This window comes from Carya illinoinensis, chromosome 13, assembly GCF_018687715.1.
Source record: "Carya illinoinensis cultivar Pawnee chromosome 13, C.illinoinensisPawnee_v1, whole genome shotgun sequence".
Classification (NCBI taxonomy): domain Eukaryota; kingdom Viridiplantae; phylum Streptophyta; class Magnoliopsida; order Fagales; family Juglandaceae; genus Carya; species Carya illinoinensis.
The window spans coordinates 10,412,874-10,439,043 of record NC_056764.1 but is presented as its reverse complement, the minus strand read 5'-3'; the positions used below and the strand labels follow the sequence as shown (position 1 = coordinate 10,439,043).

At 35.6% G+C, this 26,170-nt stretch overlaps 3 protein-coding genes across 4 annotated transcripts; 2 read left to right on the top strand and 1 right to left on the bottom strand.

Moving 5' to 3' along the window:
- The first annotated feature begins 1,638 nt into the window (after positions 1-1,638).
- Positions 1,639-7,940, top strand: LOC122291576 (triosephosphate isomerase, cytosolic). Its single transcript, XM_043099362.1, has 9 exons — positions 1,639-1,801; positions 2,051-2,126; positions 2,207-2,330; positions 4,957-5,041; positions 5,204-5,336; positions 5,674-5,768; positions 6,436-6,514; positions 7,459-7,541; positions 7,631-7,940. Exons 1-9 carry the CDS (start codon positions 1,763-1,765, stop codon positions 7,679-7,681), a joined length of 765 nt encoding a protein of 254 aa, XP_042955296.1. The 5' UTR covers positions 1,639-1,762; the 3' UTR covers positions 7,682-7,940.
- A 6,984-nt stretch (positions 7,941-14,924) lies between these two features.
- On the top strand, positions 14,925-18,671 carry LOC122291575 (probable serine/threonine-protein kinase PBL9). Its single transcript, XM_043099361.1, has 7 exons — positions 14,925-15,126; positions 15,381-15,462; positions 16,315-16,634; positions 16,937-17,072; positions 17,167-17,309; positions 17,432-17,555; positions 17,759-18,671. Exons 2-7 carry the CDS (start codon positions 15,411-15,413, stop codon positions 18,193-18,195), a joined length of 1,212 nt encoding a protein of 403 aa, XP_042955295.1. The 5' UTR covers positions 14,925-15,126; positions 15,381-15,410; the 3' UTR covers positions 18,196-18,671.
- Positions 18,672-20,577: 1,906 nt separating this feature from the next.
- On the bottom strand, positions 20,578-23,588 carry LOC122292760 (serine/threonine-protein kinase PCRK1). Of its 2 annotated transcripts, none has more exons than XM_043101249.1 (4): positions 22,971-23,588; positions 22,123-22,383; positions 21,585-21,707; positions 20,578-21,374 (listed from the first exon to the last, which is right to left on the bottom strand). In XM_043101249.1, the coding sequence occupies exons 1-4, from the start codon at positions 23,397-23,399 to the stop codon at positions 20,784-20,786; spliced, it is 1,404 nt and encodes a 467-aa protein (XP_042957183.1). In that variant the 5' UTR covers positions 23,400-23,588; the 3' UTR covers positions 20,578-20,783. The 2 variants fall into 2 exon arrangements, with proteins under 2 accessions (XP_042957183.1, XP_042957184.1); XM_043101250.1 differs by having other exon boundaries at positions 22,123-22,390; positions 22,889-23,026.
- Between the last annotated feature and the right edge of the window lie 2,582 nt (positions 23,589-26,170).

Here is a 26,170-nt window from a genome sequence, read left to right as displayed (position 1 = left end):
ACACAAGACACCTGCTGTTTCTCACATTTAATTAAAGAGAAATGATATTTACGGTCTCAGAACATATAAGTCACGCGCACTTTTTTTGAAAAAATTGAGTAAATATGAAACATACGTTAAAAAATCAAAATTTTAATAATAAATCTCACTCTTTTTAAAAATAAACGTGCAATACTTACACACTTAAATATGTTACTCTTAATTAAATATATGGCATATGACTTCTCCTCTGACTTTTGAGTAAACTAAAAGAACTTCCTCGATATCTATTTTCATTGCAGTTTACACCTAGAATCAGACCTCATCGTTAGATTTAGGGCCATCATATACTTGTTCAAATATCATAGGCACGGGTTTTGCTATATAACCTTCCAACACTCCAACACTCCACTTTTTTTTTAATTTTTATTATTTTATTTTTTATTAAATATTTAATATATAAATAATGAATAAAATAATTAAATTAATTTAAAAAGAATAAATTCAAAAAAAAATATTAAAAAATTAAAAAAGAGTAGGATGTTTGGGTGTTGAGAAGTTGTGTAGATTTCTTCTATAGGCACACCATATATTTGGAAGTCAATACTGCCCATTTAAAACCATCGCCACCATTATTTTTAATTTTTTTGGACGGTTGGTTGGTCATTTGGACCCCAATATTGTTGACTTTACTGAATAATTAGAAGGGAATAAAAGAAGGTACGAATCATGCCCATGCCCAATGCAGTTAATAATTGAATATTTATGCAATTAATAAATAACTTATTCCACTCAAATTATTTATAACTTTCATGAGAAAAGTTTTAGGACAGAATTCAAGAAATCTAATTTCATATTCTTTTAAGAAGTACTAGATATATAAAGAGATTTTATAAAATTAAACTCATAAATTGACGTAATTTTATGTGATATATTATATTTATTTTATAATAAAAATAATTTTTTAATATATCATATTAAATCATATTAATTTATGAATTTATTATTATAAAATTTCTTTGTTAGTAAAGTCTTTCTCATACTTTTATTGTTAGCAAAGTTGGCATAAAAAAACACAAATTTTGAAAAAAAAAAAAGAAAAAAAAATTCAAATAGGTGCCATTTGCTTCGTCACTGATAATTTTGCAGAAATTAAGAGATTATTAATTCTGATGTATTAAAAAAAAACTATCTCATTTCATGTTATCTCATCTAATTATTATATAAAAATTATACTTATCATTCCCACAAATCATACATTATACATAATTTTTAATTTTTAATATTTTTTCTTAGCAAATAAGTGGTGTATGGATAATGAATAGAAAAATTCAATTAATTTAAAAAGAATGAAACAAAAAATTTAAAAAAAAAAAATAAGTATGGTGTGTATTTTTGGAATGATAAATAACAAAACTCATTATTATAACTTTCTGAAATTTTTTAAAAAAATAAAAAATATAATTTAAACTTTTACCAATTCTAAAATAAAAATAATATTAAAAGATAATATTTTTAAAAATATTTATTTAAATTTTAACTCATAATCAATCCCCACTCAATAATTCTAGAAATTCTAGAACGGGGATCGATGGGGTATTACATAATGTAACGGGATCGATGGGGGTATTACAGTAATGTTACATAGACAAGGAAGTAGATGGTAGTGGATGCCCTTCTATTACCCTTCACAAAACACAGTCGCCAAAACGCATCCATTTTAGTTGTTGGCTGTGGACTCTGGTTTTCTTCTGGTTCTCTCGTCTAGCTCTTCATCGCAAGAATGGTCAGGAAATTCTTCGTCGGAGGCAACTGGAAATGCGTACGTCTCTCCCCTTTTACCATTCATTATCCTTGTGCAATCTTTTTTGTTCGTTTTCTTTTTTATGAAAAGTGAGCGATCAGACCGTATTTCCGACCTCTCATATCGATCCATATGCAGTGCGTTTGGTTTTGGACCGTTTAATTGGTTTTCCTGATTTTGGATTTTAACCACTTCGATGAGATCTAAAGTTTATTAGACTCATACATCTATGTATCATAATCACCTTTGGGTTTGATTTTGGTGCAGAATGGGACAGGTGAGGAGGTGAAAAAGATTGTTACTACACTGAATGAAGCTGAAGTCCCTTCTGAAGATGTTGTGGGTGAGTTTTGTTTTGAGCTTCTCGATACCAGTTCTGAATTTCGATGTGTTTCTTATTGTGGTTCTTTCTTTTTCTTGCAGAGGTGGTTGTAAGCCCTCCGTTTGTGTTTCTTCCTTTGGTGAAAAGCTTATTGCGCTCTGATTTCCATGTCTCGGCACAGAACTGTTGGGTTCGCAAAGGTGGTGCTTTTACCGGAGAGGTTAGGTATGTGTAGATCTCATTTATCATCTCTGTTTTGACGCACTGATTGGCAGATTGCTATGTATAACTTTTTCATTTTGAATATCCATGTATGGCAAATGTTATGAGTGCAGTATTTTTTTTTGATAAAAACGAATATTGCATTCATTGAAATTGGGCGTTACAATCTGGACTTGCAATTCACATTACAAGCCAACTACAACTTTAAACGATCCCCAGTACACACAAGTGACTGGCATGGCCTAGCCCTTGCTGCAGTCTCTCCAGACTATTGTTTGACAGACAACACCACTCTGTCCAAAACAGAGTGTAAGCAGCCTCCTACCCGTTCAAAGAACGAGGTAGTATACACCCTACATACTAAAAGTCCTAGGGAGCAACTCTTTAGACCTAATGTCTAAGAGACTTGTAATTTTATCATACTAAAAGCATAAACCAAACAAAGATTAAGCTAAGAAACCAAAACAAAGAAATATAAAGCACCGGCAGAGGGCTGTATAGGAGTGTGGAATCCATGCAACGGTGGTCAACTCTGGAGAAAACAAATGCCCTGGTCCTAGAGAAGCCACGTGTGGCGGCAGAAACGTATCCCTGGCGGTGGCATTTGAACTTCATTAATCCTGCTTCAGACCGCGTGTGTGATCCACTCGTCACTGTGTTCGGCAAACTTCTTCTCCCTTCTGACAGATCAGCGCATTGGGAGGTCCTGTTAGACCCTCTAGAAAAGTTGCCCCGGGACAAGTCTCGACACACTCACTGACATGCCTAGTCGGCCCCCAGGGTGAGCCATCAGCATGCCATGGCCCATGCCATGGCAAGCCCACGGACCAGCCAGCGCCCATGGCCCATGCCATGGGCCATTTTTAGCACTGGCCAGCACCAGTCAAGCCGTGGGTCCCACATGGGCCCCACGGCCAGAATTTTACCAGCATTTTATTATTTTAATAAAATCATCTAGTGTTTATATATTTCATTATTTCCTTATTTTAGTACAACTAGGAATTAATTCATTTCTAGGATTTATTTCCTTGTTCAAGCACCATTAGGACTCTCCCCTTGTAAGCCTATATAAAGGTCACCCCAATCCCATTTTTCATTATCTTTTGACAAATTCCCTTTGTGGTTGGCTTATTTGTTCTTGAGATCTCCTTCGGTGCTTGGCACTTGGGCTATTTGGGTGCAACCCGTGTGAATCCCAAATAGAGATTCAACACCTTGACGTTTGTGGACGGGTGTTGCTTCATCTATCAATCTATGAGCAAGTTTGTTTCTCTTTTCCATTATTGAGTTTCAATCTTGTTATTTACTTGTTATTTGCATTACTCTTTTTGCACTTAACATTATATCACACGCCCCATATCATCCCAACACACTAGATCTACTTTGCCAAGTAGATCTAGCCTTGTTGGATTATTCCCTTCATATTTCCTTCACTTCCATATCATTCCATCACCATATTATCATCCATATACCTTTCATAATCCTAGATCTAAACCCCTTTCATCATAAAGCCCTAGATCTACAATAGATCTAGTGCCTCCATATTCCCTACCATAAACCCTAGCCTCCATAAGGATTTCCTATATTTTAGGAAACCTTAAACCCTAGCCTCACTTCCATAATTACCATAATACCACCCAAGAGGCGCCTACCATAGTCTAACCACACCATACCATACCATCATCATACCATACCATACCATACCATCATCATACCATACCATACCATCATCATCCAATACACCATACCATCCCACCAAGATCCGATTCACATATCACAAACACCCATCATCCATATTCACCAAATCTCATCACTCAAGTCTAGACTCAAGTAAGAAGGCGAGCAAGAAGGATAGGCTCATCGGTCATAGTTGGGTGAAGCGGATCTAGAGAACCATAGTGTTTAGGGACTAGACCGAGGTCCCTAACAGGTCCGCTGTGGTGCATGTGGATGCCGTCGAACTCCGGAAGCCAACAGATCGAAACATCTCCACCAAAATCGCTGGAACCAACCAGATGAAAACCACCGGAAAACCAATCAAAAAAAGGGAATAGGATGAGGAGAAAGAGGGGAAGGGGAAGGGGAAGGGGGAAGGGAAGGGAGGAGCTTTGGCTCCTTCCCCCTAGTTTGGCCACACTAGGGTTTGAGAGCTCTTTCTAGAGAGAAGGTAGAGAAATACTGAATCACTGTTTGAGTGTAGTGATTAATCGTTGTTGTTGTTTGTGTTATTGAATGAGCTAAATATAAATGAATTTCCCCTATTGGAGTTTAGTTTCCACGTTTCATTAATAAAGCTTGACTATAGATTATAGGTTTCTGTTTCATGCACCTGTCCAAAAGAGGAAAAAGAAAAATTATAGAAAGATGAAAAGATATAAGGGGGTGTCTTTTGTAAATGCGAGACTATTTTATTTAATGAGATTTCAGATTGGTTGATGAGTTTCTTGTATACTGCTTCTTCTTCCTTTTTTTTTTTTTTTTTTTTTTTTTTTTTTTTTTTTATGCCTTATGAAGTCAAATGTTTTCCTTTCAATCTTTTTGAGTGTTTACAATCAGCAGCTCTTCAGGTATGGTGCAATGCGACTGTTTTATTATGCAACTAATATGAAGTTGATGTCTCTTTTTACAGTGCAGAGATGCTTGTCAATTTGGGCATCCCCTGGGTCATCCTTGGTCATTCTGAAAGAAGAGCTCTTCTAAACGAGTCAAATGAGGTGAGCATTGCTGCATTTCCTTAGATGATGTTTTCTCATCTGTTAATTATATGGTATTTTGCTTGAGCAATTTTTCTCTGGTGTATCTCTTCTTAAATATTAAGCCAACATTGGTTAATTGTATCTGTTTACAATCTCTAATCCCTATGCTTGTCTTTGCAGTTTGTTGGAGATAAAGTTGCGTATGCACTCTCTCAAGGGTTAAAAGTGATTGCTTGTGTTGGGGAGACTCTTGAGCAGCGAGAGTCGGGATCCACAGTGGCTGTTGTTGCTGCACAAACAAAGGCAATTGCAGGTACCTGCTTGCTTTACTTGAACTTGAAAAGGGAAAAAGTTGCCTTTATTTTTTCTATTCTTTTTTTGGTTACTTTAAATTCTATTTACTTTGGTATAATAGACACTTCTTTAAAATGGTGCTACAGAAGTTCCTGCTGTACTAATTCACTCTTTTGAAATGTTGCTTGGGAACTTGCTGCTGAATTAGTTTTGTTTAAAGATGGTTATTTTTAAATGGTGTCTAGTATTTTATAGTTAAGAGGATATTCTCATTTACAGTTGCACAATATTCTACTCCTCTCTGTTCTCTATTCGTGATCTTATAGATGCATTACCTCGTTATTCTTCTCTTGCAGATAAGGTATCCAATTGGGAAAATGTTGTTTTGGCTTATGAGCCAGTTTGGGCAATTGGAACTGGGAAGGTTGCAACCCCTGTTCAGGCGCAGGAAGTAAGTATGGGTTTAAGAATGCTTCTTTTTAGGTATTCTTTAAATGTGAATTTTTACTTTACTGATTTGCACATGGGGTTTCTAACTGATGAACCTAGAACTCATTCATGTGCCATTCCTCCATGTTAGTTTATCTTAATGCTTGCGGGCAATTGATGCATGACTCGTAAGGCACTTTAATAGGTCCCCCCTTTTATTTAATCTAATGGTATGAGAAACTCTTTTTCTGACTATCTGATTGCCTTTATATATGATACACTTATGCTCTTATTCAAAAACATATTTTATAGAAAGAATAATGTCTATTATTCTGCTACATGAACCCTGAAATTGCACAAACAGAGATGGTAAATCATCTCAGAGAGCTGCTGTCTCTATAAGACTATATGTATCTAGCCAAGTGGTGTTCCCCTGCCCATCATTTTTTGCCCATTTTAAATTCAGTAGCACATTTTAGTGAATAAAGGCTATTTTTATGCACTCAAAAAGATGTTGCTTTCAATTTAATACACTTGCGGAAAACTCCTTGCCGAGGGCCTGTGCACCCCTGGGATTAGTCGGGACATTGTTTCTGGACACCCGGTACCAATAAAATAAAAATAAAAAATAAAAATAAAAATAAAAATAAAACATATGATGTTTACTTTTCATGGATTTTTTCTTCCAGGTTCACGTAGAATTGAGGAAATGGCTTCATAACAATGTGGGAGCTGATGTCGCTGCATCAACCAGGATCATCTACGGAGGTATTCTCACCTTGATAATATCAATATGCAACATGCAATCACTGTCTATAATATATATATTTCTTATAGGATATGCAAATTTATAAGCTGGCTTCATATAAATGAAAGTTACTGGCAGACCTCATTGGAGTATCAACCATGTTTAAGAAGCATATACATCCGTCTTTATTAGAGTGTCTGTGTAGAGAAGAAAGAGACAGCACTTTGAGTAATCTGGTTAAAGTGTTGGTCGTGTTCATATGTTTGTTGGCCGAAGTTTTTTGTTTGTTTCTACCTATCAAAAAAAAAAAAAAAAAGTTTTTTGTTTGTTTCTTGTAATCTTTTATGCTCTCCTAGTTTCACAGTAAAATTTCTGTGGGTGAATACATTGCTTCCCACACAACATACTATAATTAAGGATTGAATATACCTATAGTGACCAAGTAAGCCTTGAGCAAGTGGAATCAAGCCTCAGAGACTGAAGTACCTAAAATACCAGCACCTCTGGCCTGTTGCATCCTATATCGTATAATTCCATTTCCCTCTGTGTACTATTGATGTTAGTTCTAGCATCGAGCATGTTTTGCTAACTGGAGCAACCATATCAGTTCTTTTAGCTCGATATATCTGATCAGATATCAGACTGAGAACCACCCCTAGCTTGTGGGTTTAGTTCAATATAGGGTTGGCAATAAAATCAAGTTGAACGCAATTATGGTGTGGATGTTTTCCCTGTTTTTTACATGGTCTATATCATATAAGACGGCTGTTCTTTTTATTATTGTGAATCTACTGTATCACTGTAGCTAAAAGAAGGTGTTTCACTTGTTTTTCTTTTCTTTTTCTTTTTCTTTTTTTTGGTCGGTAAGGAAAGTAAAATACTGTGTACTCTGGACATCTTTTTTACCTTTCTAGCAATAACTCTCTGGATGTCTTGCATTCTTACGAAAACATTTGTACTGTAGGTTCTGTAAATGGAGCAAATTGCAAAGAATTGGCAACAAAGCCAGATGTGGATGGATTTTTGGTTGGTGGAGCTTCCCTTAAGGTGGTTATTTGTCTGTCATTCTTTAACTTCTTTTAATTTCTTGTCTAGAACTGGGTGAGCTGATTCTCCTTCACGGTTCTTTTTAACAGCCGGAGTTCATTGACATCATCAAGTCAGCCACAGTGAAGAAGAATCATTAGAATTCAGTACCACATGTTGGAATGGCTGCTCTTCTTGATTCCTCCTTCTTGTAGTAGTTGTGGTCTGTGTTTGGAGATTTTAACCAGCATGGTATAAAGAATAATGAGTCAAGAACTATCTTTTTTCCCCGTGAGTTGAGGCATGGATCTCACTTCTTATTTATTGTATGTTTTGAGTACTGGTTGAGATGAAACCTGATGGTGATGTTTGATTTTAGAAATAACAAGCATGCAGTCAATGTGGAAGACACTTGTACTATTTTCTGGGATTCACCTTTTGCAATAAATCTTCGAAAGTACAAAAAGACATGAAAGTCGCTAAAAAAAAAAAAAAAAAAAAAAAAAGAAAGAACGAAAAACAAAGAAGAAGAACCGATGGCTCACCCTAGTTTCATCGTACCCACTGACTACCAAATCATGTAAATGGGACAGGAGGATGTTCAAGGAGAATTTGCATCCCCAAACCATGCGTCTGACTAGTTTGCAAAAACATAAATGTGGCATACCTAAACTATTCGAGTGGTTGGGCGAAGGTTAGTTGCAATTCAATGAATTGCTAAAGGAATGACACCAATTGCCTGTAAAATACCGTTGGCATTATTGATAATTAATACTCTCTCTGGTGTGTGCTTTCCTTCATAATTAAGCAGCTCAATTAGTACTCTTTTCAAACTTTTTATGCTTCCTGACTTGAATGACAATGGCTGCTGCTTCTTTTCCCCACCCTTAAATGAGCCAGCCCTCCAGTATTAGATCAGATTCAAACTCTCGGAGTGATGCATTTCTTCCCATTAATATGCAATCTTTGTTTTGCTTTTGGATGTTTCAATTGAGGACTTTTTAATTGTTTTATCTAATTTAAAGAGAACTAAACACAATATTGAATGTTCAACGGCTCATGTAGTATTTACGTTATTAAAAAGTTGCATACTAAACGTTATAAGACTCGCATATATGTTTGTGGCAAAGCACGGCTTATCAGAATCCTTTAAAATTCATTATTTACCATATTTTATTTTATATTTTTTCATCTTTTAGTATATTTGTTGCAATATTTGAACAGATATTTCTAGGTGATTGGTTCTATTCTTTCTTAATCTATAGTCCCACTACCTGTTTGTCCTATATACATAAAGTAATACTATCTATATACACATTCACATCTCAATTTTATCCTACTGGTATACTTATTATCATTAGATAATAAAGAATTATCTAATAAATGATCATTCAATGAAAGTAAATGTGTTACATCTTATACAGTGTGTTGATGTCTTGTTTTGCGGCCCGAGCACCTCTATGGAGGCCCAAGAGTTTGGCACCTGCAAGGAGGGAGAATAGTAGGCTTCGGTGGAGTCTGAAAACTCTCTGATGCTAAAGTTAGTTAAGAGCTCTTTGAACTAAGGAGTATGTAGAAGGAAATAGAAAATTAGACTTTTTCCCGTAGGTGAGATTGAGATATTTATACCCGTCTTGGGCTCTGCTGTCGAGGGAGATCATGGAATGTCAGGTTGTGCCTGGGTCAGACCTGCCACCTCCCTGCCACTACAGCTTAGTGTTAGGCCAAGGTTGTGTCATCCCAGGGGTACGCCGTCGGGTGTCCGTGTCTCCTAACACACATTATATGTGGCGTGTCTTTGGCTGGATGCACCCCCAATTGAGCATGTTTAATCGCCAGTACTCTATATAGTTCCTGTTTGTGTACTCTTTTATTAGGCCTTGGTTTCCTACTGAGGCCTTGGGTAATTATTGCCTGTAATAGGCTTCTCGACCACCTTAGGGGTGGGCTGAGTCCCTTCCACCCTGGGCCCTAGTGCCTTCCGTCCTGCGGGCCTCGACCTTGGGCCGCCGTGGGTTTTCCAACGTACTTTGATTTGGGGTTATTGGGGGTTCTGAATTGGACCACTGGGCTTAAGCCCTTTTTCCCCTTACACAATGTGATAAAAATATAATGTATAAAATTTTCAATATATGTAACTCTCCAAGCGACGTAACTTTGTTACCTTAGACCAAAAAACAGTTTTCGCTTAGAAAGCACCTGTAAACAGGAAGGTCGTATATCCCAACATCATAGGAAACAATGGCCTTACCTAAAACATTTATAAAATATAAATATTATTTTGGGCAGATTAATGTAATCATGAGATTGGTAGCTCCTTTTGAAAATGCGAAACAATCATCCAATCTCTCCAACCCAAACAATTTCTTTCGACCGACAGCATATTCCCCAGTGAGAATTTCCACGAGAATTCCTTTTTCCTCTCACTTAGAATCCCCCACAATCCTCTTTTCTTTGGCTTTTAAGCCTTTTAGACCACCTTTCTTCGCGGTGGAAAAATGCAAGATTCACTGCTTCTATGCACCACCAAACTTTTTTAAGCTCTGTAATGTTGGTTTTACAGTGTTTTGTGTTTTTTTTTTTAACTGAGTCTGCATACATATCTACATATGCAACCTTCGTATATGTACAGTAAAAAATAGCGAGATCTCTTTTTTTCCGTAGATTTCATTTTTTTTTTCAAACGATAATTATAAAAATAAATATACATTATAATAAGATAAATCTTATGATAATTCTATTTATAGACCAAATATTTGTCTGTCTATTTCAATGTACTCTTAGTACTTGATACTGTAAGGGGGTTTCGATCCAATAAAGAATTTAATTCTTCATATATATATATAATTCCTTCGTATCAAATAATTATCTGATGATGATTTAAAGAAGGAAGAAATAACGAACCAGTGGAGATCCAAATTCCTCGACCATAGTTACTGAGATTTGATATGTGATTTGAAATCCCCCAATGAGAAAAGGACTTTGTTTCTATTTGTTAGTTGACACATGTGCCTTAAAAGAAGGGCAAGTCAATGCTTCCATGTGATGTACTACTGTTTATCATGCTTCCCCGCGTCACACGATCTAAATCAAGTCTTTTAACCTCCACCACTCAATGCTTTGCCTTCTTGCCCTATATGATTGTACTGAACAAACTTTAATGGACCATCGTTTAGACATTCCAATTTCTGTAGAATTAGTCATTTTTTCATCCTTAATACAAACCATATTCTCCCTTGTTTCAATAGTATTTTGGAAATTTATAAGTCTTAATTTATTTGCTCAAAATACAACTTATTGCCGGTCGTTGCAAGTAATATAACGGTCAAGTTAAATCTTAAACTTACACCACATATTAGCTAAAAGAAATAAAAAATTATATGTAATATGTAGCGTGTGAGATGATGAATAGATATTTTTTTCAAGAATACCTATAATGAGACGAATAGGTGAACTATCTATTTGTATGATGTAGGTAATTATAAATAACATTTCTGTTATTTCTTTAGGGGACATGCACCATATTGGCCAAAATAGTGCCTTATGTCGTGTATGAGATTAGTGGGTTTTGATCATGTATTGTCCTTCACTCATTCCATGATCTGGTAGGCCTCTATTGAAGGGCAATCTTTATCATTATTATTATTTGCACTCCTCATATGCATGCCACGTAACTCGAGGGATGCCAAACGGACTTATACCTCAAATCTATACATACACACACAGGAACATAGTATTCTTTGTTTCCGGGATGATGATGGCTTCATAGCAAACATTTTATCTGCTCGAAGCATTGACTGTGGCTTTATTCGACCAGAACATGATAAACTACTGAATACAATTGTAGCAGTGTCGTCCAGAGTTCAGACAGTACACCAACATTCTTTCAATCTAAGCTTACTTATATGGATTCATTTTTTTCAAAAATAGAAAAATGTATGGTATAATTACAAAAATAAGTTACATTATTTCATATGATACAATAAAAAATTTAGATAGTGAATTGAGATAAGATAAGATGAAAGTTAAAAATTAAATAAAATATTATTAAATTATTATTTTTATTTTAAAATTTAAAAAAGTTGAATTATTTATTATATTTTGTGTAAAAATTTGAAAAAAATATAAAAAATAAAATGAGATGATGAGTTTAGAGGCTTTCTCACTTCAAACAACTCTTAAATTTACTTTATAATAATATTTTCTTTATAATTTGACATATCATATTAAATCACGTTAATTTATAAATATATTTTTATAAAATTTATTTAAAATATTTCCCAATTAGTAATAGAGCAAAAAATGAATAAACTCTCGTCACCTAAGCACACGGCCTCGAGGCCAAGGTGCATCTAGAATCACTTGATTTCTTATACGTAATATACTATTAAACATAATTATTTAATTACATATAAAATGAGATATAAATATCCAACTTTGACCGATGCATCGTCACTCGCCAGATTATGTCATCAAATTTGTTTGTTAATCAAATTATTGTACGCTTAAAAGACACATGCGAATTTTTATTTCTTTTAAATTGAGATTAATGGAATTAATTATATGAGGCCTTAAAATTGTTTTTTTATTGGCCCGACAGGTGGATTTGACCGCACCCTTGCCAAGTAGTCAAGTGCTAGTAGCCGGGCATGGCTTAGCGGCTCAACCGGCTGGCTGGCTCTCTCTCTCTCTCTCTCTCACTATTGTGTGTATATATATATATTATATATAATGTCAAAAAAGGAGGGGATAACTCACACGGAAGCGCATGATTGATGTGGGAAACAGATGATAGGGTTGGACGGCGGTGATTAGATATGGTTTGGTTGAGATCAAGGGTGGGGATTGTTGATTGGGGGGGTCTCGGCTACGCAAGCTATACAGAAGATGGTACGTCATTTGAGGGTGGATGAAAAGTAGGATTTTGGACGTACATTACACATCCAGCTGTCTTTCTGTTAGGTAAAATGTCACGGGCGGTGATCTCAACAAGTGTGACAAAATCATGCAAGTTTTACGGTACTTTAAATTTCGGGAAATGTTACACAACTTCTCAATACTCTATACTTTATTTTTTTTTAAATTTTTTTAATATTTTTTTAAATTTATTCTTTTTAAATTAATTTAATTTTTTTATTCATTATTTATATATTAAATATTTAATAATAATAAAATAATAAAAATTAAAAAAAATATAAAGTGTAGAGTGTTGAGAGGTTGTGAAGATTTTTTTCTTAAATTTCAAGATTTGTCATCTTATTAATTATTTTTTATTACTTTTGATATATTATTTAATAATTAAAAAATTTGTATATTATTCTTCCCCTTTTTAGTATCACGTCAAGACTCAAAGAAATGTTAAGAGATAATTATTGAAAAATAAAAAAAATAATATATATTTTTTAAAATAATCAATTTTAAGGGATGAGAGTGTAGTTAGTTAATAATGTTATTATTTTTAAATCATCACTTATTTTTTGAAAAAGAAATTTAAAAATTGATAAATAATATTATCTTACTAAAATGGTATAAGAGTGTAGTCTATAAATTAAGTTTATGAGACTCACAAAATTATGTTTATAAAGTGATATTTAAATTATAAAATAAATTAAAAATATAATATAAAAAAATTAATATTACATATAATTACTTTTATATATTTTCTGTATATTTTATTGATATGATTAACTGTATTAATTTTTTTAATATATAATTCATCAAATTAATAGAATATTGTGTAAGTGCATATATAATTTTTAATTTAAAAAAGTATACCGTTCTATATGAATTTTAATATTGTTTTTGGGAAGATGAGTTTTAACTTTTAATTGAAGGTGGATGGAAGTAGCTGAGGTCCCTTTTGTTTCCAGGTAAGTTCTTTACTACTTTCAGGAGGTTAAGTCACGTTCTTTTAATAATAATAATAATATAATAATAAATAAAAGAATAGATGCAGATGCATAGAAGCATCGTCAAGGTGGAGAGAGTTTTTATCATCTTGCAGTATGCAGCCACGAAAGAGGCCTCTCAGTCAGTCATGGACTCATGGGTCCCTGAAAAGACTGTGCCCCGCGTCAGACGCTTCGCCATTATTAAGACAACTGCAGCCGCCGCAGGGACCACCCCCTTCTTTTATAGATCGACACTTGCAGAAGTTTCGTCTGATTGATATAGATACAGTCAAGTTGGCTGAGGGTTAGTTTGGTACTGATCATTTTGAAATTATTCTATTATTATTTATTATTATTTTATTAACAAATAACTTATATTTATCATTTTTCCAATAACAATATATATAGAGTAGTGCCACCTTTTGACTGCTGGACATGTCTATTAATATAAATTTTATATTTTATTTTATATTTTTTTATTTAAAAAAAAATATATTAATATACTAAAAATTATTTTCTTAAATATTAAATAAAAAATTAAATACTAGCTGTTAAAATAAGAAAATAAACTCATAAGACATACTAATATTTTTCTACAGAATAAATATAGAGCAAGATAAGAATGGCTTCTTCATGCATGGAAGTAGACTGGAAAAATTGCCACCATTTTCTGCAGTGCATTTCATAAGAATGAAAAATCATAAACACAATATTTTTTACTATATATTTCACAATTATGTTTTAAAATAAAAATATTATTATAAATATTCTTATAAAAATAATATTATTTTACAAAAATATCTTCATTTTACCTCACTTTACATTAATGTGTTATAAAAAGTATTATAAAGAGTGTTGTGTGCTATCGTTACTTCATAATTTACCAAACAGCATTCAACCAAGGCATGTTAGATTGGCTCATATAAATATGTAATCGACAGAATAAACAATTATATCATTTAAGATAAAAGATTCCCATCTCATTTGTTTATACTGGCACCGTGTCAGTCTCAGCCTAAGCTAAGAATACCATTATCCTTGTCTTTCATCAACCAATTGAAACCAAGCCGGGACTAGATTTGATTTCGGGATATACCATTGTATGTACAAGAACTCTTGTTGCATACTGTTGCAGACGAGCATCTTTTGATTATCTGTTCTTTTCTTTTATTTATTTTTTATTTTTTGTTATTGATGGACTCATGTGTAGCCACGCATCTTCATTCTAGTCGATTTCAACGGGAAGGAACTCGACCAGAAAAATAAGTATAAATCCATACAAAGAAGAAGTGGCTTTTCGGCTTTAGTAGGTTGGTCTGAAAGCAGGCTTCAGCCAAAGCGGGTATGGAAAGATGCATTTTTTTTTTTTTTTTAGCGAGTTGAGAATTAGAATCCAACGGCTGAGAGTAATAGCAGCTCTGAGCAGCCGTATCTGCTCTGACCTGGCTCTGTAAAGGGTGGGACCTTGACGACACACATATAGAGACAAGAGTATAAAAACTCACCTCTTTCTACCCCCAATCCCCCCTCCCTCTCTCTACGATAGCAGTCAAAGCGAAGAGCTTTGGCATTAACCTCGTCAACTTGTTCTCCTTGGGGAAAGCTCTCTCGGTGCTTCTCAGCTACCAGGATATTACTTAAGCCAAACTAAAAAACCCAACTATCTCTCTCTCTCTCTCTGTATGTAAAAGTCGAGGTCGGTTTTGCTAAGAAAGGTGGGCTTTCGAATTCTTGTGGTTCATGGGTTTTTGTTGTTATATATATTGAAAATTTTAATTTCATGGCGAATTAAAGTTATAATCCAAAGCAATCAATTGGAGAGAATTAGCTTTCTTTGGATTGGGCCTAATTTTATATTTTGGGGGGAAAAGTTTGGTTTTCACACTCAGATCTGCTTCGTTATGCTGTTCCAAGTATAGTTCTTTCCAAGTTTTGTGCTGCCGAGTGTCTAAATTTCTGTGATCTGTAGGAGGCAAAATCAAAACCGCAGTTGGGTTTCATGGGGATTTGCTTGAGCGCCCAAATTAAAGCTGAGAGCCAATGTAACACAGGTGCTCCGATATTTTCATTTCTTGTATAAATGATCCATATATTTGCGTATCCATTTCATTATATTGATGTAGCCGTGTAGTTTAAATTGATCGTGCAGAAATTTGTAGGTTTATTTTTCCAATTTTTTATTTGGGATGATATATGGGTTCCCTTTCTGTGTCTTCCTTAAAATTTAGATTTATGGTATAATTTCTTCAATTTCTTCTCCTAGAGCGCCGGGGGAATGGAGGAACCTCTGGTTAGGTGAGCTGGGTTTGTCCTGCATCTGGGAATTCTGTTTCACTTGGGGTTGTTTATTTGTTGGAAAACTTGCTTATTCGTCTTCCTGGGTAGGTGTAGTTTGTTGAGAACATCGGCCTCGTTTGTATAGTATGCTGACAAGTATCCGCCGAATCTGGATATCCGCAGTTCTCTTTTCATCTTGCTTTATTTGGCTTGCCAATCATTCTCCCGGAAAGCAAGGGAATAGTGATTTTAGGTTTTTGTGGATATTCTCCCTGAAAGTAAGGGAAAACTTACCACTCCCGTAATAACCTTTTTCTTGGGTTCCTGGCAACCAATTAGATGTGATGTCTTGGCTGAGATACCTGAACAAAAGGTGTTTTCTGTGCATATCTACTGGTTTTAGATTACACTTTTATTTGGTTTTTGTCTGAAAAATAATAAGGATGCTACCAAAATGCGCAAAATTGTAGTGCATTTTTAGTTGAGTCATATGTTTCTGGGTTTTTACATTTTCTTTTGTAATATCATCCTAGATGCTAGGAATTGAATTCAGTGGAATGTAGGAATTTTGTTGTGTAATGTGCTGGGAATTAATTCTTGTAGAGATTATGTATTTGCTTGTGCAGGGGCCAAATATGTTAGCACTGATGGGAATGATTTTAGCAGTACAAGTAGCAAGGTCTCATCGGTTTCAGTGTCTCAGACCCCTCGGAGCGAGGGTGAGATCTTGCAGTCAACCAATGTGAAGAGCTTTAGTTTTTCCGAACTCAAAATGTCCACCAGGAATTTCCGTCCTGATAGTGTGTTAGGAGAAGGTGGTTTTGGTTCGGTTTTTAAGGGATGGATTGATGAGCATACATTTGCTGCAAGCAAGCCTGGGACTGGCATGATTATAGCTGTGAAAAGGCTCAATCAAGAAAGTTTCCAAGGTCACAGGGAATGGTTGGTGAGTTGAGTCTTACCTTACCATTCTCTTTAGATATTGAGAATTGGCTCGTTATCATTACTGTTGTTTATATGGACAACTGGTTAAGCATTTAACTCAGATGGTGTAGGGCACATGAGAATTTATATGCTGGTGCCTTTGGATGTAAACTAGTGGTCTTATTGGATGGATCTTGCGTACTTGACATGCTGACTAGGGAATATTTTCAGTAATTCTTTTTATGCTTGTGGGTGTGACCTGCAAACATACCTTGTTTGAAGTGAAAATATTTATTGACTTTCGTGCTTTCTCTGATTCTATAGGCAGAAGTAAATTATCTTGGACAGCTTTATCATCCGCATCTGGTAAAATTGATAGGCTATTGCTTGGAGGATGAACACCGGCTGCTGGTGTATGAGTTTATGCCTCGAGGCAGCTTGGAAAATCATTTATTCAGGAGTGAGCACCTCTATCACATCTCTTAACTCCATTTAATTTAATCAATTTGATTGTGTTATGTAATAGACAGAACTAATAATTGTGGCTGCACCAGGGGGGTCTTATTTCCAACCTCTTTCTTGGAGCCTCCGTTTGAAGGTTGCTCTTGGTGCTGCAAAGGGGCTTGCCTTCCTTCATAGTGCTGAAACAAAAGTTATATATCGGGACTTCAAGACTTCTAATATTTTGCTTGATTCAGTATGTGACTTCTGTAGTAGAGCTTCTTTACTTCTATGATATTTTGTCTTTTGATGGACTCAGGAATTTTCTTTATCTTCTTGCCAGCTTTTCTTAAAGCTTCTTTTCTGATGTAATCGCAGAACTACAATGCAAAGCTTTCTGATTTTGGGTTGGCCAAGGATGGGCCGACTGGCGATAAAAGTCATGTCTCTACTAGGGTTATGGGGACCTATGGATATGCTGCTCCAGAATATCTGGCCACGGGTAATATTCATATGCATCCATGTTCTCATCGATTCAATTTCCCTGATTATTCTTTTCCTCACTGGCATTGTTTGTAGATCATTCAACTAAGAGTCCTTGCTATGTCCTTTTGTTGTTCACTCTACATGCTTGGCTCCTCAAATTATTGTTGATAAATTTATGCTCTTCTGATAATCGCTTCATTTTTTTCATCCCATTGGTAGGTCATCTTACTACCAGGAGTGATGTCTACAGCTTTGGGGTCGTATTACTTGAAATGTTGTCTGGCCGGAGAGCAGTTGATAAGAATCGGCCAGCTGGAGAGCACAATCTGGTGGAATGGGCTAAACCCTACCTGGCTAACAAAAGAAAGATGTTTCGAATCCTAGATAATCGTCTTGAAGGGCAATATACAATGGAGGGAGCATATAAGGCAGCAACCCTTGCATTGCGATGCCTATCCATGGAAGCCAAGTTCAGGCCAACCATGGATGAGGTTGTTACAGCATTGGAGCAGCTACAGGAAGCAAAGGACAATGGAGTCATTCAGAGCAATCCGAGTACTGGACCCAGGGTTCGAAGACGAAGTACTGGTGATACTCCACATGGAAGGAGCCCTGCTGCTTACCCTCGGCCCTCTGCCTCCCCTCTTTATGCATGACAATGCAATGGCAGAACATAACAAAAGCTGCTTCTGGTTCTACTAAAACTACGATGGCAAGGTGTTTTGGTGAGAATCTCATGATCTGGATCATATACATATATTGGTCTAATAACTGTACAGATCATATTTCATCTAATATAGTAGGCAGATCAACCTTCCGTTGATGGGAAAATCTTCTGTTGACAGTTTCCTGTGAACTTGTAACATGAATGCCACGATGTTATGTCTTACAAATATGTTTGTAACTTTGGAAACTGCTTGGAAAGTAGGGAAGCAATTGCTGTTGTATGGTAACTATGGGCACCTGTCCTTTTTTCTTTCAGCCTGGGGTCCTTTTTCTTTCAGCTTGGGGTGGTATATTTTCCATTTGTTTTACTATTTAGGTGGGTCTGTCTGTCCTAAGTTTGATGTAATATCTTGTTTGTGTTCTTATTCAAAGAAGGAAAAGAGAAGAATTTCAGCTGTTGATTTGAGATTTTGTCTCTGATCATGGAGAAGTTGTTATTTTATTCTGAGCAAACAACTCGAAATAACAAAGACAGAGCAAAGGCGATGAAAGAGAAATTATTAAGTGCAAAGTTATAGTCATGTAGATTGATGATGTCCAACTCCACCATGCTAAATCAGAAAAAGTATGTACAAATAAAGAGCAGAAGACTAGTGAGGCGCACGTGGATGCATATCCTTTTCTTTGCTTTCAGTCCATATAACTTTTTAGCTTTTGACTCTTTTGTGAAGGTAAAACGTGAAAAAGGAAAGAAAAAGAAAGTAAAGGTGGGGGAAGACTTTCCGGTCTCAGAAGGGTCCAAAGAACCACTTGTTTCCTCATGGGCGGGGGAATCTACTTTTGGAATGGCAGATACAGCCACCCCCGCCCAACTGGCTTCTGCTTCTCTCCCAGGACCAAGAGGGACTGCTGCTTATGCTTAAAGCTTGTCCAACATCCTGAACAACGATATCTTTACAGATTGTGCAAGGGTTAAAACCTGGCTATTTGGCAATTATTAAGGTTGTTCCATTGGTGATTTTTTCTCTTTTATGGAAAATACTTCAGCTGCAAAAATGTTACATAAAAGTAAACCCAAATACTGACCTAGATTGATGTGATATATTAGGTTGTAAAGTTAATTTTATTGTAAAATATATCTAATAGATCCTATAAAATTATATCAGTTTGTATATTAGTTTTTGTATAATCTTTTGTGTCTTTAGTAGTTTATTATTATTATTATTATGATACTTCCTAAGACTTTTATGTTTGCAAATATTCTGAACCGTTAACATAAGCTAAGAAGTACTGGGTGACACGGGTGTCTCAGAATACCAAAACTGGAGAAAATAAAAAAAAGGCTTGAAAATATACGCCCACACACACATATATAAAGCTAAATTCAGTTAGACTAAACTATTATTTCGTGATATCAATATTAGATTACATAATGAATTTCATCGATTTGTAAAATGCATAAAACTTGAATTTTAAATCTATGTATGACATGGTTTGGAATTTGGATTGCGACGAAGTGCGCCTAGATTGTTTGAACTTTTCTCCTTTTTTTTTTCTTCTTCTCCTTCTTCTTCTTCTCTCTCTCTCTCTCTCTCTCTCTCTCTCTCTCTCTCTCTCTCTCTATTTTAACATTGATTCAATATGGAAGATATCAAATAGCACTCTCAAAATTTTCTTATAATTTACATGTATTTTGAGACAACCTAAACAAGAATGCATCTATTGCAGGCCGGAAGGAAACACTATTAACACAGCCCGTCTATCTACATGCCATTCCAACATTTATTTTTATCAAAAAATGATATTTGTAGTTTTGAAGTGTTCAGTCTCCACCTACTTTTTTTTTTATAAAAAGTGGATATATCTAAGGTTCACATTAAAAAAATTACTAATGATAGCTCTTATTTTTTTCAAATTAAATACACGAAGACTAAATAGTCCAAAACTGTATATAGCATTCCCATTCTTATCGGTTATGGTCCAACACACCGGGCGCTGTCATTTCTATGAACCCCACATGTCCACCAAAAACCTCTTCAAGTTGTCTATATGATTGTTGAAGATATTTAGACTGAAAAATTATAAGAAATCTTAGTCTGTCATAATTAATGTTAGGACGAATTTGGTAGGGTTATGGAGTCGAAAAATTTGAAAGCCATTGACAAAGCCCAACCTCATACATCCACTTTAGGACTTCTACATCAAATTCAAATTATGCCTGTAAACCGGAAGGGGTGGTGTTCTTTGAAATTTGGAGTTCTGTTGCATTGCTTAGCACCTCCAAAATGAAAAATTAGGCCATTTCTTTCCACAGTCAAAATGCGTTTAGACAGCATATTCATTCATGCCAAATCTAAGGCAGAAACAGATGATGAAGAAAAATAACTTAGGCCCCGGCATATTCTGATATAATAAAAAAGGATGCTTCACAAATGCAGCTTTCCTTACAAGCAATATTTACAACTATAATCCAAGCAAGAGGGAAGAGAAAGCATAAACTCCATATGTTTCCAGGATTCGCAGACATATCTACATCTACTGTCCATCCCAGAATTGACGAGTAGAGGCTGACTACTTATCACCAAGTTCTTACCAATCCAGGTGTCCAATTTCTCCAATCTAATTTACTAAATGATTTGTTTTTCAAGTTGACCATTTCTCTAATGTCAAAAACCTTCTTCAGATAATTGTTCCCCTGCTTAGTGGTCACAGGCTGGGGCTCGGGCTCGGGCTCGGTCTCGATCTCCCCCGTGATTTCTTCCCTAAATTCTTCATTTCCATTGACAAGCTGAGGGAGATCTTCATCTCGAGATATCGTCTCACTAATGATGTTTCCCAGTATCTCAACCACCTCACTCATTTTAGGACGGCACTTTGGCTGCTTCATCAGACACTTGTTTGCCAGAGATGCAAGTTTCTGAGCTGATTTAATGCAATACTGTCCTTCAATTCGAGGGTCTACAATAAGGTGAAATTTCTTCGAGTCTGACACGTAGGGTCTTACCCATTCCAACAGTTTCTGCTCGCTTCGGGGAAGGTTTCTTTCCACTGCTCGTCTCCCCGTGATAAGCTCATAGACTACCACCCCAAAGCTCCAAACATCACTTTTAGCAGTAAGCCTGCCGGTCTGAACATACTCTGGAGCGGCATAACCTACTGTCCCTACAACCTTATAAAGAAAAATGGCAAGTAAGAATATGTTCAACATATCTGAGTTGATTATGTGCACAACAGTTACTTAAAGCCCACAATTCAAAGTAGTGGCAATCGGTAGATTCACATAAGCTCCAAACCTCACACAGAATCATCTTTTATAGATGGTGAAGAGTTCTGATAATCGTAAAAAGATAATCCATTGAATTTGCACCCAAAAACTTACTGTTGTTGAAACGTGGCTTAGTCCTTCACAAGGTCCCTGCCTAGCCAGTCCAAAGTCCGAGAGCTTGGCATTGAAATCCTCGTCTAGCAGAATGTTTGACGTTTTGAAATCTCGAAATATTAGCTGCATCAATTACGGAATATATCAAAATCACGTGGACCAGCATTAATGTGAAAAAGTAAATAGTCACCAGAAAATCAGGCTGCAGCCCTTTTTTTTTTTTCCTTTCAAAAAGTAAAAGATATGTGTATCATCATCCACCTTTTCATTTTTTCTGCAAATATAATGCAAATGTAAGGCAGGTAAATCTCAGTAAAAATAAGTAGCAAAAAAGCCATGATGATGAGTTTGTTCAAGCTTTTGCACTCAATTTATGCATTCTTGGTCTAGAATAAAGGGACATTCATGCAATTACTCGAGACAAAGAAATTTTGGGCAAAACTAGGGAAAGAGGTACAAGTAAACAAGAACCCTTGCTTGCTTTTACACACTTATAGATCATGATTGCAATGTTCCTAAGTGTCGAAGAATAATGTACCTGAAAATCCATTTCTTCATGAAGGTACGCCAAACCACGGGCTGCATCCTGAGCAATTTTTAACCTTGTAATCCATGGTAGAGGAGAAGGTACTCGAGCCAATAGATGGTCCTCCAAGCTTTTTTCACGCATAAGCTCATAGACAAGAAGTCTCTGAATCCCTCTCTCATCATCTTCTGCACAATATCCCACTAACTTGACGAGATTTGGGTGCTTGACCACACCCAGAAAGTTCACTTCATTAATCCATTCCTTATGCCCCTGAATACTTGAACACAAAAGAGCAAAGTACAATAAGATGACCTTAGTCCTTAGAGGATCAAATCTTGTTTACTACAGGTTTCCAGGGGCTTGTAATGATCCTCGGAGAAAATTTTCATTCTTAATTATCTCATTATTTCTAATAGCAAGCAGCACCGATACAAGGGTTTCTACTCTCAAAATACGACAAATCATACTGTTTCTTTGACAAACAAGCCAGATCATATCTTTAGGCGATAAGCAGCAATTCTTCAACTTTACAAAGTAAACCGTGAATGGTAGAAATCGGATTACCACCGCGCAGCAAGCATATCAATGTGGCTAATCCTATGTAGCTGAGGTAAAGCTTTGTTTTATCAGTTATATTCTTCTAAATTACGACTCGACCGTATACACAACTTTAGTGGCTAACACCCTCGTTTTGTATTACAACCATGGCATAACGACAAACCGAACTAACCCATCTAATAAAAATAAAGAATTAATATCCAAATTTTCCTCTTACAGGCATTCAAAATCATCATCAAAATCATCCATGAAAAATGTCTGCATACTCCATGCATAAGAAAGGAAGAGGGGGAGCATGCCTGGAGACCATTACGATTCAACTGCTTGATCGCAACCTCCATTTTCGAACCCGGAGCATCAGTCCCGTCGCCAGGAACCGTAACGACTCCTCTGTAAACGCACCCAAACCCTCCCTCCCCAATCAGCAACGCCCTGCTGAAGCTTCTGGTGGCGGATTTAAGCTCGGAGAAGGTGAACACGCGAAGATCGTTGGATCGCCGCTGAGTCAGGAAGTCGAGGAAGCCAGCCGAGTCGGAGAAGTCCCTGTGATCGGAGAGGTCGAACTCGGAGCGCCTGTTGTCGAGCGTGCTGGACGTTGAAGCGACGCTGAGAGAGCGGGCCCAAGATACCTTGGACGCGGCCCGGGAAACGACGCCATATACGCCGGAGTTGTCGTCGTCGCCGTCGTCACGCCTCTCTTCGCCGTTGGTGAAGTGGAAGCACTTCATGAGTTTTGGGTGAAATCCAGACGATGGTACTTTAGGAATCGCAGAGGGCGCTTATATCGAGAAAGAGTCAAAAGGTTACGAGGGGAAGAAGAGGGTCTGGTTTCGGATTGGTCAGCGGTGACGGATCAGACCACTTGCCATTCGAGAACGTGGTTGGATTCAGTATTTTTTTTTCTTTATTTTAAATAGAATTAGGCGGCTTTTGTTTTGCGTTAGTTGGGCATAACAAGACATATATATATATATATATATTTAAAAAAATTATTATTTAAATAGATTTACATAAATTTCATATTTTCTCTACAAGTTTATATACCCTAAGATCTTATAAATAATATTTAAAAATATAGATGTGAATTTTATTATATTAATGTTTAGGTTAACATTAAGAAAGTTGTTTTTTATAATAATAACAAATCTTGATGTATTAATTTTTCTCTATAGTTAATTATAAAAGAATCTCAGTTATATCTCTTGATTTATAAAAGAAAAAGATATGTTTTAGAATAAAAAGAATCTAAAAAGGGAAAGCCCAAAAATACCCCACATGTGATGTTGACAGGTTGTAATGGAATTCAGGGGGTCTGATACTGTTGAGGCTGGTCAGATCACGAGGGAACTGCAGACTGCAGCAGTGTCTGGTTGAAGTGTCCATATAAACATTAGAGAAAGCACACCATTGTGGGGCCCTCTCTCGTGTTAGTTGAGGGGCTTAAGAGGGATTTTCTTACTCTCTTCCTCCTCCGTAAACGGCCTGCAATTTTTTTTATTGCCCCAACGGCAACAGCTAATCTAATCTAGTACGATCGACACAACGTCAAATTAAACATAAACATTCAATGATTTGGACCGCCAAAACTGATGTTTTTTATTTAAATGAATGGGTTCCTCGAAGTTATACAAATACAAAAGAATTGTATAGGATTTATTCCGGATAAAATTTAGTTGAAAGGCTAATTCTTATTAATATGTATATTAATATAATATAATTAATTAAAAAATATATTTAATTAAAATAATATTAATTTAAAATTTGAATATAAAAGAATCAGTATAGGCAGATTAGTATTTAATTTTATTTGTACATAACAAAACTCTTTATTCTGTTATGTGATTTATTATGTGATGTGATTTTCTATTATCAGTTAAATTTATTTTACGATAATGAGGATTTTATAATCTGATCTATTATATTAAATCATGTCATTCTGTAAATTTAATTATATATATATTTTTGTGATTAAAATATTTCTTTGTAATAAATAGTGTTGTAATGAAATGTATTGAGTTAGAGCCTAATTAGAGCTGTTTGATGAGAAACTCCCTTTCAATATTTTCATACTGAGGTCCCCCAACCGTTAATTCATAGGATACATGGAGTTTGTTGATCTTAGGCAACAAATGGGCACCAACACTGGTCATTGATCATCTATCTATGCGATCATCTGCCGCTCGTAAACACGACACTATCTCATAATCATTTGCATTAAAACGGTGCGTGAAGGTGATGAGCAATTGTGGTGAGTAGAATACGACATATCTAACTACTCAAAATTGGTAAAATGTTGAGAAAGAGTGAATAATTAAGAGGGAAAAAAAAGGAAGAAAGAGAGCGGCGATCAAGGAATAGAATGATGGTAATGGATGAAGGATTCAAAGTTTAATTAAAAGAAGTAAAAACAGAAATGAGATGAGACAAGTAAGTAACAAATAATTATGGATTGAAAGAAATGAAAAGAAAAGAGCAACAAGAAACTATGGAATTACCATTCAAAGTTACCTCTCCCTCTACTCACCCATTCTCATCTCCTTAATTCTAATAACTTTCTCTCTTTCTTTTAATTCATTTTAGTAAAAATTCATCTTGCTCCTCAAAAATCATATCTAATTTTAATTTATATATAATGTGATACCTAAACTATTAAAGGTCATGCATTGCATTTTCTTCATGATTTTGGAGTGTTCTTTAATCTTAAATTTCAGTCTTGTATCTAAAAGTGTGTGCACATTTGAGTAACCAAGGTAGGCCTGTAAATTTGTAATTCACAATTGCACGTTACTAATGAAAGGGTTCAAAGCTTGAGATTCACGTACATTATTTGTAACTTCAATCATACTATTAATTAGAAGTTTCGGCGATTACAAGTTTTCTAACCAAAAGCATTTGCCGGTGGTTACAACTACATGCATTTATATCGATGAAAAACATGTATGTTAGCAAACATCATATACTCTTCCTTCTAATACAAGCAATTCCTCGTATTGGGTTTATCAACTTTATCTAAAAAATGTAGTGACCATTGATTAAAGCAGCTTCATGAATCTGAAAATGATGGATGCATGGCGCCATTGCCAACAACGAGTTTTCGGAAGCATTAATTCCCCCATCCAATATCCATGGTTGTACTAGTCCAATAACTTAATAATTACTAACACTTGTGTTTTTGTCATGTCTCGTTTATCTCGTAGTCTTGTAGACTATAATACAATGGCATGAAAGGAAGGCATTCTTAATTTGTCTTGGCGAGGCTGGTTAAGAACTTTCTGTGATAGAATTCTACCACATTAGTTAAATATAAAGAATTATTTCACAGCGGTGCCTGCAACGCTTCTTACAGCCACATGCAAGCAGAGAAACAACCTCTGGATGATATTGATGGTTACAATGGAATGATGATTAAGTTAAAGAGAAGTTAGAATCTCTTGATCAATCTATCTAATAATTTCGCAATACGTACATTTGGTTGTATTTATAGATGGTGAAATATTTT

Coding starts and splice junctions, on each gene's coding strand:
- LOC122292760 (XM_043101249.1), bottom strand. CDS start 23,399: ATGAAGTGCTTCCACTTCACCAACGGCGAAGAGAGGCGTGACGACGGC. Junction 22,384..22,970: donor TGAATCGTAATGGTCTCCAG/GCATGCTCCCCC, acceptor TCAAGTATTCAG/GGGCATAAGGAATGGATTAA. Junction 21,375..21,584: donor TAAGCCACGTTTCAACAACA/GTAAGTTTTTGG, acceptor TTTCTTTATAAG/GTTGTAGGGACAGTAGGTTA.
- LOC122291575 (XM_043099361.1), top strand. CDS start 15,411: ATGGGGATTTGCTTGAGCGCCCAAATTAAAGCTGAGAGCCAATGTAAC. Junction 17,310..17,431: donor CTAATATTTTGCTTGATTCA/GTATGTGACTTC, acceptor ATGTAATCGCAG/AACTACAATGCAAAGCTTTC. Junction 17,556..17,758: donor TCCAGAATATCTGGCCACGG/GTAATATTCATA, acceptor TCCCATTGGTAG/GTCATCTTACTACCAGGAGT.
- LOC122291576 (XM_043099362.1), top strand. CDS start 1,763: ATGGTCAGGAAATTCTTCGTCGGAGGCAACTGGAAATGC. Junction 2,127..2,206: donor CCCTTCTGAAGATGTTGTGG/GTGAGTTTTGTT, acceptor TTTTTCTTGCAG/AGGTGGTTGTAAGCCCTCCG. Junction 6,515..7,458: donor AACCAGGATCATCTACGGAG/GTATTCTCACCT, acceptor TTTGTACTGTAG/GTTCTGTAAATGGAGCAAAT.